The 13,210-nt window shown below is 44.2% G+C and overlaps 1 protein-coding gene across 2 annotated transcripts in view; it reads left to right on the top strand.

Annotated features, from left to right (window-relative positions):
- The window catches only part of LOC146799172 (interferon-induced very large GTPase 1-like), a 139,340-nt gene that overhangs the window by 81,188 nt on the left and 44,942 nt on the right, over positions 1-13,210 (top strand). For both annotated transcript variants that reach the window (XM_085626592.1, XM_085626593.1), the window contains one exon: positions 9,031-9,113. In XM_085626592.1, coding sequence (XP_085482718.1) covers positions 9,098-9,113 — 16 coding nt within the window. In that variant the 5' untranslated portion in view covers positions 9,031-9,097. The remainder of the gene's footprint in view (positions 1-9,030; positions 9,114-13,210) is intronic.

Consider the following 13,210-nt stretch of genomic DNA (forward strand, 5'->3'; position numbering starts at 1 on the left):
TCCCCGAGGCAGGGCATCCAACCAGTCTCCAACCGCCTCCGACCGGTCGAAAAAGTGGGAACGACCCTGGAACTCAACCCGCAGCCTCGCCGGGAATAACATGGCATATTTCAGCTCCATGTCCCTCAAGCGCCGTTTGACACCAAAAATCCCAGCCGTTGTTTCTGGACAGCTTGCGTGAAGTCCGGATAAAAGCTGACATTGGAGTTCTCAAACTTCAGCAGCCCGGCCACCCTAGACGCCTGAAGGATAGCATCCCTATCCCGAAAGTTAAAAAGTCGGGCGATTATAGGCCGTGGGGGAGCACCCACCTTGGGCGCACCACCCGGAATCCTGTGGGCCCGCTCCACCGCAAAGAACTTGCTCAGTCCCTTGGGCGCGAGACGATTGGTCACCAAGTCCTCCACAAAAAGATCCGCAGCAGATTCCTCCGATCTTTCCGGCACTCCAATGATACGGACGTTGTTCCGTCTAGCCCTGCTTTCGGAGTCCTCAAGTCGACGGTCCGTCAGGTCACTGGCTAGTCGCAACCTACGGACCTCCGTCTGCAGGGCGGCCACGTCCACAGTGAGGCTTGATGCCGCTTGACTCAAGGAGTCGACCCGCTCGTTAGTTTTGGACAGGTCTGCCCTGACCAAATTCACATCGATCAGGACCGCGTCCAGTTTATGAGCCAGGGTATCAAACTGCTGACCCACAGCGGTCTTCATCTCCTCAATGGCACCCATGACGTCCAGCAGGGTCAATTCTGACGGGCCTGAGACCCCCTTAGACCTCTCAGGCGATTTATGCGAGCCACCAGGGGATACCTTCGCCTGCGCATATCGATCCATGTTATTGACCTGGGTATAGGTACCCCTCCGGGTTGACTTGGGTTTCGACTTGTCTCCGTCTAGTCTCACCGCCATCTTCCGGTGGCCACCAAGGCTGGCACCCGCTCGCACCGGGAAAAAGGGGGACCAGGTAGCTAATTTGAATGAACACAGCCGTCGCTGACAGTCAGCCCCTGGATAGTCCGAGAGTCAGGCCAGACACTGCGCCGTCCGCGCCCCTCTGAAACACCAAAGTCTCTCAGCCGATATCAGAGAACAAACTCGAAAACGAAAGTGAAAGTGCGGGGTCCGTGGCAGGTCAAGCCCAGCCAGCCGCTGTTGTTCACTTCGTACCCGGGCACTTCACCAGCTCGAGATCGGGACCAAGGCAAGAGCAGGCCGCAAACTTCGGAGTGCAACCATTCCGGGTCCCGGCGTCCGATCTGAATTTAGAAAACAGGTGGCACCTCAGCGCAGGTTCATCTGCAAAAGCCCGTCAAATAAACCAGGATTGAGTCAGGATAGACGTGGGAGGTTGCGGAGGCCCTCGAGAGCCGTAAGCCTACGCGGCCATCTTGGTTGCGCGCTAGGCTCCTCCCCCTATGATTTTACTTTTGATTTTCTCAGGAACTACTGAACAGATTGACACCAGACCTGCAAAAGGCACTTCCCTGACCTGAGGACTAGTAATTCTGTTCAGCCGTTCGGGCTGTACCTTGGACTAAAGGTCCCTATGGAAAATTGCATGGGCAAAACGCTTTTTGGGACCCCCCTTTTTTCTCAGCCCCCGCTTGACGAATCCCCCCGAGGCTTTCAGGGTAGGAGCGGAGCGAAGCGCCCCACCTATTTTGAAAATTTCACGAGGATTCGTCAACCGGCGCCAAAGTTATTCCAAATAGAATGTTGCGGATTTCCTATGGAAACACGGTCCTAACTATAACTATCTACTGGCGACCGCCTGTAGATAATCTATATATATATATATATATATATATATATATATATATATTTGTGCATATGTGTGCGTGTAGAGAGGTAGAGGTAGAGAGTAGTAGAGAGGGAGGTAGAGAGAGAGGTAGAGAGAGGTAGAAGAGTAGAGAGTGAGTAGTAGAGAGTGAGTAGTAGAGACTAGAGAGTGAGTAGTAGAGAGTAGAGAGTGAGTAGTAGAGAGGTAGTAGAGAGAGAGGTAGTAGAGAGTGAGTAGTGGAGAGTGAGTAGTAGAGAGAGAGTAGTAGAGAGTGAGTAGTAGAGAGTGAGTAGTAGAGAGAGTAGTAGAGAGAGGAGTAGAGAGTAGATAGTAGAGTGGTAGAGAGTGAGTAGTAGAGAGTGAGGAGTAGAGAGTAGAGAGTAGTAGAGAGTGAGTAGTAGGTAGTAGAGAGTAGTAGAGAGTGAGTAGTAGAGAGTAGAGAGTAGTAGAGAGTGAGTAGTAGAGAGTGAGTAGTAGAGAGTGAGTAGAGAGAGAGTAGTAGAGAGAGTAGTTGAGTAGAGAGTAGAGAATAGTATAGAGTGAGTAGTAGAGACTGAGTAGTAGAGAGTGAGTAGTAGAGAGTAGTAGAGAGTGAGTAGTAGAGAGTAGTAGAGAGTGAGTAGTATAGAGTGAGTAGTAGAGAGTAGTAGAGAGCACAGTCCTGTGTCTGGTGAGGGGTGTCTTGTGTCTGATGAGCACAGTCCTGTGTCTGGTGAGAGGTGTCCTGTGTCTGATGAGCACAGTCCTGTGTCTGGTGAGTGGTGTCCTGTGTCTGATGAGAACAGTCATGTGTCTGGTGAGGGGTGTCCTGTGTCTGATGAGCACAGTTCTGTGTGTGGTGAGGGGTGTTCTTTGTCTAGCGAGTGGGCTTCTTTGTCTAGTGAGCAGTGACCTGTGTCAGGTGAGGCAAGACCCATACCTGGTGAGCAGTGACCTGTGTCTGGTGGGGAGTGTTCTGTGTCTGGTAAGCTTTACATCCCGCCAAAAAGAGGAAAGGGGGAGGGAGCGAGCTCTAAAAGTGTGCACCCACCCCCCCCCCCGCAAAGAAATAAAACAACAAACAAACCCTCCTTCCCGGGAGGGAGGTAGGGCTGAAAGACTGCAAACAGTAGTGAAAGGGCCAGCTGCTGTTTCTTGGGGGTGCAGCCAAACCAGGGCTGCAAATAACCTGAAACTGCACAACTTGAAGCTGCACAGCATAGCGCCTTCAAGTTGCAAAGCGCGCAATCCCCGTTAAGAACATTAACTACAGCAACACTTGAGGTCCAGTTCAGGCATTAAGTTATCCCCATAAAACGAGGCATCACAGCATGTGGGTTCCTAGGAATTTATCAAACTTCCATTGACAGGGTGTCGACTTAAACGGGTCCAGCTGGTCGACTTTAAGGAAATCATACATGCGTTTTAACTGCTGAAAAAAATACCCATATTGTTGCAGAAATATCCCCGCAAAGAACAGTGTAAGGTTTCTCCGATCTCCTCTACCTCTTGACCGGAAAGGCTAGTTCGTTGAAAAAAACATAAAAGGACACTGAACCTTATTGTTAGTAAACTTCTTTAAAAAAAAAAAGAAAATGAAGAAATCTTGAGACACATTTTGCTTAAAACTGCAAAAGCGCAGAGAACAGAGAAATGAAAAGCGCAGAGAACAGAGAAATGCAAAGCGCGTCAGCCATTGTTGAAGGCAAACGCAGTAATACAAAAAAAAAAGTGCCTAGCGGCTAATTAGGAGACAGTGTCTCCTGCCGCAAGTAAAAGATCAAATCCCGGTGGGCGGGACCAAAAGGGGACAGGGTGGCAACCCTCAGTGTAATGATTGCCTCCGGTGCAATCATTACACTGTGTTTTGCATCATCCATAACGCAAAATGACTCGCACCAATCACAATTGTAGGTGGAGCCACGACATGACTTCTGGAATCGCATCTATTCCAAAAAGCCTCTGCATGGCAGATTTTCGCCAGGCCGAGACCTAAAAAATCAAGGGGTTTCTGCCCTCAGCTTGCTCTCAGAGAAGCATGGTAAACGGAAATTCGTAGTTTATACCGATAAGTTGGTCGCATCTGCAAGTCACTCACTCTTCTCATTAGTTTGTCAGCAAAGGGAAAAAATCTGACGTACAGCGTGAAGGGATGACCGGTTATTCACTAATGATCTTGCCGCTGAACGTTCCTTCTCTGTTTTCACTATCTATAGCGCCTAGATGCACATCAAGCGCTGTGGCACACATATCCTGTAGACACAGGTGAGCTGTCACCAAGGCATTCTCAGCGCTATTGCACCATACAGAGGAAATCCAGTCCCGAGATTGCCATCCACTGGCAAATGAAACGTTCAAGCTTATGGTACAGCACAATCATCCAACCAGTGAACATAACCACTTCTTGGTTCGGCTCCACCCAGCGCGTGCAGTCACCATGGGCTCTAGGTTACATCCGCATGGTTGCATGCTGTATTGTATTGTATTCCAACATGCTGTGACCCTTTGTGAGTCGCTAAAATGCTGTAATAGTGACCCTTCATGAGTAGATTCCGTCTTTGTGGAGGTTGCTTTGTGCCGAAGAGCTGATGCCGAAGTAGCTCTTATGTAATTTATTATATTAAATAGCATGAGAGCTACGCCAGTATTGGTTGGACAAAGCAACACAGTGCCCCAGTGAAGACACAGAGGGCAGCATAGGCTGGCCCAGCCCCTGCCCTCGAGACTGAATGGAGTTGTAGGGAGCAGCCTTAAGTACGCATGTCATGCACAGTTTAATTACATAGGTTCCCTTCTCTACAAGCAGCAGCCACACCCTCTCGGAGCCTTCCCTCTCTATTAGCATGTGCCATTATGTAATTTCCATCCAGCAGAGCCTGTGAAACAATGAGCTGTTTGATCAAAGTGAGTGGCACCGAACAAATGAAACCTCACCAAAAATAAAGAATTCAAGCTGCTTTATTTCCTTGGGGTATTGGGAGCCTAATACAAGTGAGGCAACGCTCCTCTGCTCCTATAAAGGAGCTACCACTGTGTATTGCGCAGTAGGGGTTCAGAGGAGCTGAGGTCCTACATCGAGGATGTGTAGGCCACTGCAGTTCCAAGGAGCTGCAGAGTCCTGCTGCCAGGGATGTGTCATACATTGACAGTTCTGATGCGATGCTGCCAGGCGATGTTTTGCTCTGCACCAGCTCTGCTTGGACTACAGATGGGCTGGAAAAGTACATTCAGGCCAACTTACAAGGGTCCAAGACTGGGGTGGCACCACTTGTGGGGCAAGACTCACAGCACAGAAAGTCGAGGTGTTGGGTGGAAGTTAGCCAACTAGCTCTTGGAGTCACTCTGGTGGGCCTGAGTTCCAGACGCAGGTCCAGTCCTTCTTGAAGCAGAGCAGCACGGCAGTCTTTCTTTCGAGTCTTTCAGAGGTCCATATGTGTACTGAAGAGTTGGGTCTGAGGGTCCAATATTTATACTTTTTGACACCTTTGAAGTAGAAGTTGTTTCTAGACGTTTTCCCCCTCTGAGGTGTTTGTAATTTCCTGCCTGCTTTCCCTGGCCCTGGCCTGTCTGGGGGCACAATATACTGGTGTCATACCCTTTGTGAGTGTGCTGAGGCAGAGTCTTTTTGTGATGTGCAAGTGTGGTAGGTGACAACTCCTCCCCCAATCAAGTCAGAGATCGCCCATCCTGCCAACACCTATTGAACCTTTGTATCACTGTCTGGGAGCATTACACAAAGACCAACTGCCAACTATACCTAGTCAGGTGACTCTGGGTACAGGCTTCAGGCACCAAGAAGATGCCAACGTTCTAAAAGTAGAAACCAAGAGGTTGGGTCTGCTAATTCAGCAAGGTTAGACCACTTGAAAAGCTACAAACACAAAGTACCTTGTCTGAAATTATTTACACACAAATTGCTTCATAGTGATCAAGAAATTTAATTAGCATGACCACTTTTTCATTGCTTTATATACATTCTACAATTTGTAAGTTCATTTTACATGGCAAATCATAACCACTGGATGACATAACCACCAGTTGAATATTATATAAACTTCAACGGCCCACATCTAATTCGGGAGAGTTTAAAACCAACAGAAAAAAATGTGAAAAATTAACAAATTAGAAAAATACTTTAAAATGCACAAGTTCACTACTTTGTTACAGAAAGAGTTGCAATTCTTTGTCACAATTACCAATACTCCTCAACTAAATATACAACATCAGGGGTTAGAACACATTATTTTAGCCTACATGAGGCACCAGATCAGTCACACAGGTCGCCTATCAGAGGTTGGCACTTCTATAACACCCTAATTCTTGGTAGTCGATGTGTTTCGACCCCTGTTGTTTTAGGGTTTCATCAGGACTGAGTACAGGGTACAACTCTGTTTTGATGTGTTCATCTGTATCTGTTATAAGATGATGCGTATTTTTTTTTGTGTGCATTTTCCAATAAATGCTTGGTCAGTAGCCAATCGACAATTTCACGAATATAAACTTGTGCCGGCCCCTCCGAACATAACGGAGTTGTTTGACACTTTAATCCACTTTCTTGTTATACAGTTCTTTAAATCTTTTTAACCACATAAATAGTATCTGTATGTCTCTATTTTTCAGCTGTTTTCCACAATCAGATGACTTTTAAAAACTCATTCACCATCGGCACTCCCGAGCAGGAGAGGAGGGTGGTTGAATGCTTTGCCGGTGTTCTTCTCTCCGGGTCTACGTTGTATCCACTTGCTTTGTATTTTGCGGTTTTAGGTTTCAGCAGCACTTCATTCAGCATCAGCACAAATACGCAGTTAAAATGATTTAAATAACTGTATTTATTTATCCGTTGTTTGTGTGTGATCCAGCAGCTCCCGACATGCATACTACAGGCTGCTTTCTTCAGAGGGCATTCTTTTACTAACTAGATCAGAGTTTATTAAACTTTTGATCAGAGGTTCTTAACCTTTTGACTTCTGTTGTCCCCCACTGAAACATTACTGGAACCCGGCGACTCCCACTGAATTATTATTTGAATCCAGGGAACCTCAGAGTCATTACTGGTATTCTGGGATGCGAGCCTAAGAAATTTCTATGATTTGAACCACAAAACAATACACAAAAAATACTGAAATAAACATTCATCAAACAAATACACAAATGATGAAAAATTTAATTCACAAACAAATATAAAAAAATCTAAATTTTAATGGGAAATGTGGAGCTTTTATAAATTCAATTGAGGCCACTCATTATCCATACTATATTCTGTTATACTATATTCTGTTTAATGCACTTGAACTACTCCCACAAATCAATTGCAGGATAGTAACTCAGTGTTCAGTCTCCCATTTCAAGTTCCTTCACATTTGCAGAAGGTATGTTTAATTTTACATTTTCCTTCCTAATTATACATACACTTCATTAACCTGTTAATTTTTCATTGTCAGGCTTCGTGGACCTCCCACTGAGAAGCACTGACCTAGATAGTAAGCAGTGATTGCCTCTTGGTAGTGTTGTTGCGATTCCATTCAACCGAATATAAGCAATAGACTAGAAGTTAGTTGTTTTCATTGAAAATGCTATTGTTGTTATTATTGGTTCCAATTTCAGAAGAGGGGTTTCCTATAACACATCTTCCAATTTTTATTTCAGCAAAACATTTTCATTTTCCTTGTTCTCTGCTTTTGGAAGTGCACTGTAATTTATTTTTTATTTTTGTGCGAAACACTGCGGCTTCCAACACTTTGCTACTGTCTACTCGCTTCAGATTTCTTGCACTTTATCCTTTGTCCTCTAGATAACAGGCATAAGCTATCTCTTCACATAGATAGCATTGTTGCAACTACAGCTCTTATTGCACAGCAGCTTGTACGTTACCCAGGAAATCTCAGTATCTTGTTCTTAGTTCGAATCCCAACACAGGAGTTTTATATAAAGAATCTCCTATTCTTTATTACTTAAACACTTTTCATTTTGAAATCATTTTGGGCCAGATGCACTAAAATTTAGGAATACCAATTTCCTAATTGCGATTCTCTCCAACTCGCACTTAGGAAATCGGTATTCCTAATGTTAGCAATAAGACACACTTCATGCATATTAATGAGGTAGGTCGCAATTTGCTACCCATTAGAGATTGCAGCCATCACAGGGATGTGGCCTGCTGAGGTCAGCAGACCACCATGTCTGTGATTGCTTTTTAATAAAACAGACTTTTATTGTTTTAAGTGCAACCCGCTTTCTTTAAAAGAAAACGGGATGCATTTAAAAAGTAAAAATGAAACTTTGCACTTTCATTTTTTGAAAGTAGACAGTGGTCTGTGGGGCCACTGTCTGCTATTAAAACATATTTGTTTTCCATTGTCCTTGGGGCAGGGTCCCCTTGGGATCCCTTCCCATTTGCGGATGGATTAACACCTCCTTTAAGGAGTCCGTAAAATATGAATGTTTTGCGACCGTAATTCGTTCGCAAAACATTCATACACCCCATTCAGATTCAGTACTTGGAAGGGACGCCCTAAACTGGCCCCTTCCAAATACTGAATTGCAAACCCAAATTATGATTTGATACGTTACTGTTACCGAATTGCAGTTTGTGTTGTGTACATATGTAAAAGCACTTTTGCGGTCAGTAACGGCCCTACTGGCCTTTTTCCGAGTGCAAAAATGCTTTGTACATGTGGCCCTTAGTTCATTGGGAAGAATTGCTTTGCTTTAGTGTTTAGTAAACAAAATAACACAACTTTCTCAGAACCCTCAATTGTAGAAAGTACTCAGATCCCTCCCCCTCCTTGTACTGTGGGTGAACACAGACTGACTCACTGTTTTCTCCTTGTGCGAGAGGCTGACCTATGGCTTTGTATAAAGGTGAAGAATTAACATGAGTAATGGGACCCTATTATGAACACTGTGCCTCTATTTTTTTGCAGGTGCACTTTCTTAAGTGCAGACATTTTTCAGACTTAATACATGTGCTGCTGACAGCACAGCTCGGAAACAGTAGCAGTAGTTTTCTCTTACTTTCCGAGCTATGCTGTCTGTACCACTAACTCAAAGAAATTCTAAATTAAATGTATGCATTTTAGAAAGTGGTTTCACATAAAAGCAGACATAGCCATTCCCATTGTGTGCAGAGGTTTAAGATACAGCCTCTGGTAGTAATCAGGGTCGGAAAATAGGCCCAATGTACCACTTTTATTATGAATGATCTAGAAGAGCAATGTTGTTTTCAAGAAAAAAAATTGATTTGCTTATATATTTTTTATTTTGTATTATTAGTTGTTCACCACTTTACCTCGTATCGGCTGAGTTCTGGAAGGCTAATTGCATGTAATACTGCGGCACGATGACACAGCAGGAAGGTAAACTTCGAATTTTAATGAGTAATTTATTGTCTCTGAGGATCCTACCCTCAAATTGATCAGTGTCACTTTGATAAACAAAAAAGGGATTATCCGCCACACCTATTAGGAAGGTGTCAGAGATCTAAGTACCCATATCTCCCAGAGATCTAAGTATCCATATCTCTTCTAAGGCTTGATTAAATTGTGAATAAGATTTGGTTCCAAATAGATTATCTGGAGTTGGCCTTCACTGTTGCACATACCTGCCTTTTTGGAGAGTTTTGCTAGTTTCCACAATATGCAGTGTTATGTTTTATGGTGAAATGTCCTTAAGGTTGTCTATTATAACTGTTTGTATGTTTTCTCAACCAATCTAAAATCTGGCTAGGCTTAACCTATAACCATGCAATGTGCTTTGGGTCCAGGGCCTGGCCTTCAGAGAACACCTCTTCAACTAGAAATGAAGACTTTTGACCATGGCCAGCATGCCCTATTATATGTGATGCCGTGAGCAGTGCATGAGCCCTCTCTCAATTCCACTTGTGCACTGTCTCTGGAGAACATGGGAGCAACCAGTTGTGAGTGCAGGACTTGCACTCAGTACACATTTCTAAAGAGCTCACTTTAGCCAGCGCACTACGTCTTCATAGCTGTCAATCCAGTTGGCATGGTGTTTGATGTGACACCATGTCACTGTGGGCTTACATTTCATGTTTTATATTTTTGCATCACAGAACTTGGGTCATAGTTCTTTATAGTCACATTTGGGACTCTGGATCACACATTTTGATTTGTTTTTTAAAGGTGCTTGGGCCACTAAACCCTCATTGGGGCTGGGGAACATTTCCCCAGCCCTCTTATATCCCGTTCCACATTTGTTTTTCTAAGGGTCAGTGGGAGTCAAAAACGGCATCTACACTATCTTTGTGTCCTATAGTTCAAAAACGGCATCTACACTATCTTTGTGTTCTATAGTGTCTATAGTTACTGTGGTGAAAACTAGATTATTTTACCATATTTTAGAGCAGCACATGTTCATTTTTTTACCCCACATACTCCCAAAGGTCAGAAGATGTTCCACACTCCCCTCTTAGCCTTCTAAAATCCAATTCGGACCTGCAAGTCCCACACCTTCTCATTTGTCGTTTCCATACCACTGGTCAGAAAAGCATGAACACTTGTGGGGTGAGGTGTGTGAGGAGGGTCTTTGTAGTGTGATCAGAGGTGGACAAGGGACAGGTTTATAAACTCAAGCCACCTGCTGAGCGTCTCTGGAAACCCACTTATATGTGTTCTGCTTCCTATATTGTGTTCAGATTCCTTTCGGGGCTAGTAAAGACAAAGAGAACTGCATTGTTCGAGTGAGAGCACTGTTGCTACTTCCTCTCACAGTGCTTTTCATGGAGAGAAGCGCTGTGAGAAAAAGAGCTGTTTGTACCCCAGCAAGAAGACAGATCAGCAAAGAAAAGCACCAACAGTATCTGGAGACTTGCTGGGACACAGACAAACAAATGCTTCCTCCCAAAAGTGCCCCCAGTGAGGAGCCTACTACGGTTTGCATTTGTTTGAAGAAAAATTCCAAAGAGAATTAAGGTCCTTGCTGGGGCATAGAAACACAGCTCCTTTCTCTCATGTTACTTCTCGTGTGCCAGTTCCCTAGCAAGGAACTAGGTGGTGTTTGAGTTGTATCTTAGCATTAGAAAATATCCAAACTGTGTCTGCTTCTTTCACACCACTTGAACAGCCTGATGCCAGAACCTACCCTTCGTCCAGCCTTTGCAGTCCCACCAACTCTCCCACATTTCTATTCACAGCAAAAAAAGAACTAAACCATGACATAGGAATTGGAAGAGAGAGACTAGGAACAATCCAAGCCCCCTCTTAATTTATTCTGTTGGTGGAATCGGAAGAATAGTGGCGGGGGAATAGTGCGAGCTGCTTCTCTCAACATCCCTCCATCCCTGCCTGCAGAAAAACGTGGGGGCATATTATCAAGAAACCGCATTAAAATTATCGCCGCTTTAGCGACAGAAAACTGCCGCTAAAGCGGCGATAATGGGCTTAATAATATGTCCTTGAGAATTCCAATAGAAGCCCATGTTCTGGTGTCAACATGGGCTTCTATTGGAATTCTCTGCGGCATATTATCAAGCCCATTATCGCCGCTTTAGCGGCAGTTTTCTGCTGCTAAAGCGGCGATAATTTTACCGCCGTGCTTGATAATATGCCCCTGGATTGGGCTCATGGCATAGCTGGGGAGTTGCATGTAGGAGTGAAATCTGCAATTAGCCTCCTCCCACTGTTCCACCAATAGATGGATTCCTAAGGAAGGACCTGGGAGAGACTAGGAAATGCATTATAGTCCTTCCAATATGTGTGTGATGATCACATCACAAAGGAAGCAAAAGGGTTAAAGCTCTTTCCCACATGGCACCATTTAATCTTTTTAAAGCCTGTGGCCATTGATGATCCTTCCTGATTGGGCATGTTGATATGTGCTGTGAAAGAACACTTATGTAATTTATCGATTGTTTAAGGTGTTCACCAAAGACCTTCCCTGTCAAAGCTCTTGTTTGACATCTATGTGCTCCCCGCTTGGCATAGCTTTTCAAGCAGTGTTAAGAAAACTTCCCAATATATACAGATGACGCTCACATCCACATCAGTCTAGATAACAATTGAAAAACTCCATCATGCGTGGTGCACATCCAATAATCGGATCATCATAATGAATGTGATCCTGTCTCACTACTCTTCATCTCAAAAGCTAGGAAACTGGGGATATTTTGAACTGGGGATATATTGAATCAGAGCTATTGTTTGCTTCACAACTCATTATGGTTGTCAAAGGGATCAATCTTCAGGCCAGTCTACTCGATAAAATCCCCTTTCTACTCCAAAACCCCAGTTAGGTTTAACTAGAGATCTTGTCATCGCCTGCCTAGACTACTATAACATCATCTACAGTGGCTTCACTAAAGTGTTCACTACCAGACTTCAAAGGCTACAAAAACAGGCTGGCAGATTGTTCTTTAATCTAGGTAAACAGCGTTCATCGTGCCTTTTTAAAGCTTTTGACTGGCTACCTTCTTTGCACTACTTATGAAATCTACTTGAGAGAAGACCAAATCTTGCCTCATATTATACCCCAACTAGAAACAGCCATCCATCTTCTTTTTTTTGTCAAAATTGTTTTTGAGTTTTGTAAATACAACAAAAAACAGCAATATATATCATATAAATTGGCCCATCATTTCACTTACATAACATTGTAGAATACAGTGTCTATCGTGTTGAGGGATCTCTTTTCAAATATTACAGGTACTCAGTGAAAGTGCTGTTAGTTCAATTATACTAAACAATACCAGTTCCTAAGTAAACTCTTCCAACTGTATGAGAAACCACTCCCCTTCAAACTCCCTCTATCCCATGAGAGAGCGGAGGGAAAAAAAGAAACATATAAACTTCAAGGGGAATCAAGGGTACATGGATGAGACACAGTCTGATTGAATCATGAGGCATTTGCTAGCGGAAGCTCAGGGTCCCAGTGATGGTCATCAGGGGGAGGCAAAAGAGTTGGTGAAGGGGAGTCCGGTCCCTAGATTTAAAACTGTAAGAGATGAAGTGACCTCGTTCGTGTGGGGCATGCAGTCAGTCATCGGCAGATCACTGGAAAGGTAGGATACCAATGGACACCAACTAAACTCAAAATTTTTGAAGTCATCTAGAAAAATGTCTGTCATACTCTCCATTGTGAGAGCTTTCTATAAGCAAGCATGCCATTGTGTTATTGCTGTTCCCTCCTATTTCTTCCAAGCTGCGACAGATGGCATTTTGGCTGCGCCCAAGCATAGCCTCACAATAGCTCTATCGCTATGAATTTGTCTTTTAAGGGTGGCATTGCGGAAACCCACATGCGGACACCCCAATCTATTCAGGATTGGATATCCTAAGACGTCCTTGATTTGGGCAAGTATCTCAGTCCAAAAAGGCTGGATGGTCAGACAGTCCCACCCTATGTGGAGAAAATCCCCCAATAGTCCACACCCCCTCCAGCACAGGTCAGAAGTGTTGGGAAAGTTTTTCTTCAACTTTGTGGGATAGAGATAACAGTC

The sequence above is a fragment of the Triturus cristatus genome, chromosome 9, assembly GCF_964204655.1.
Source record: "Triturus cristatus chromosome 9, aTriCri1.1, whole genome shotgun sequence".
In the NCBI taxonomy this organism is placed as follows: Eukaryota; Metazoa; Chordata; class Amphibia; order Caudata; family Salamandridae; genus Triturus; species Triturus cristatus.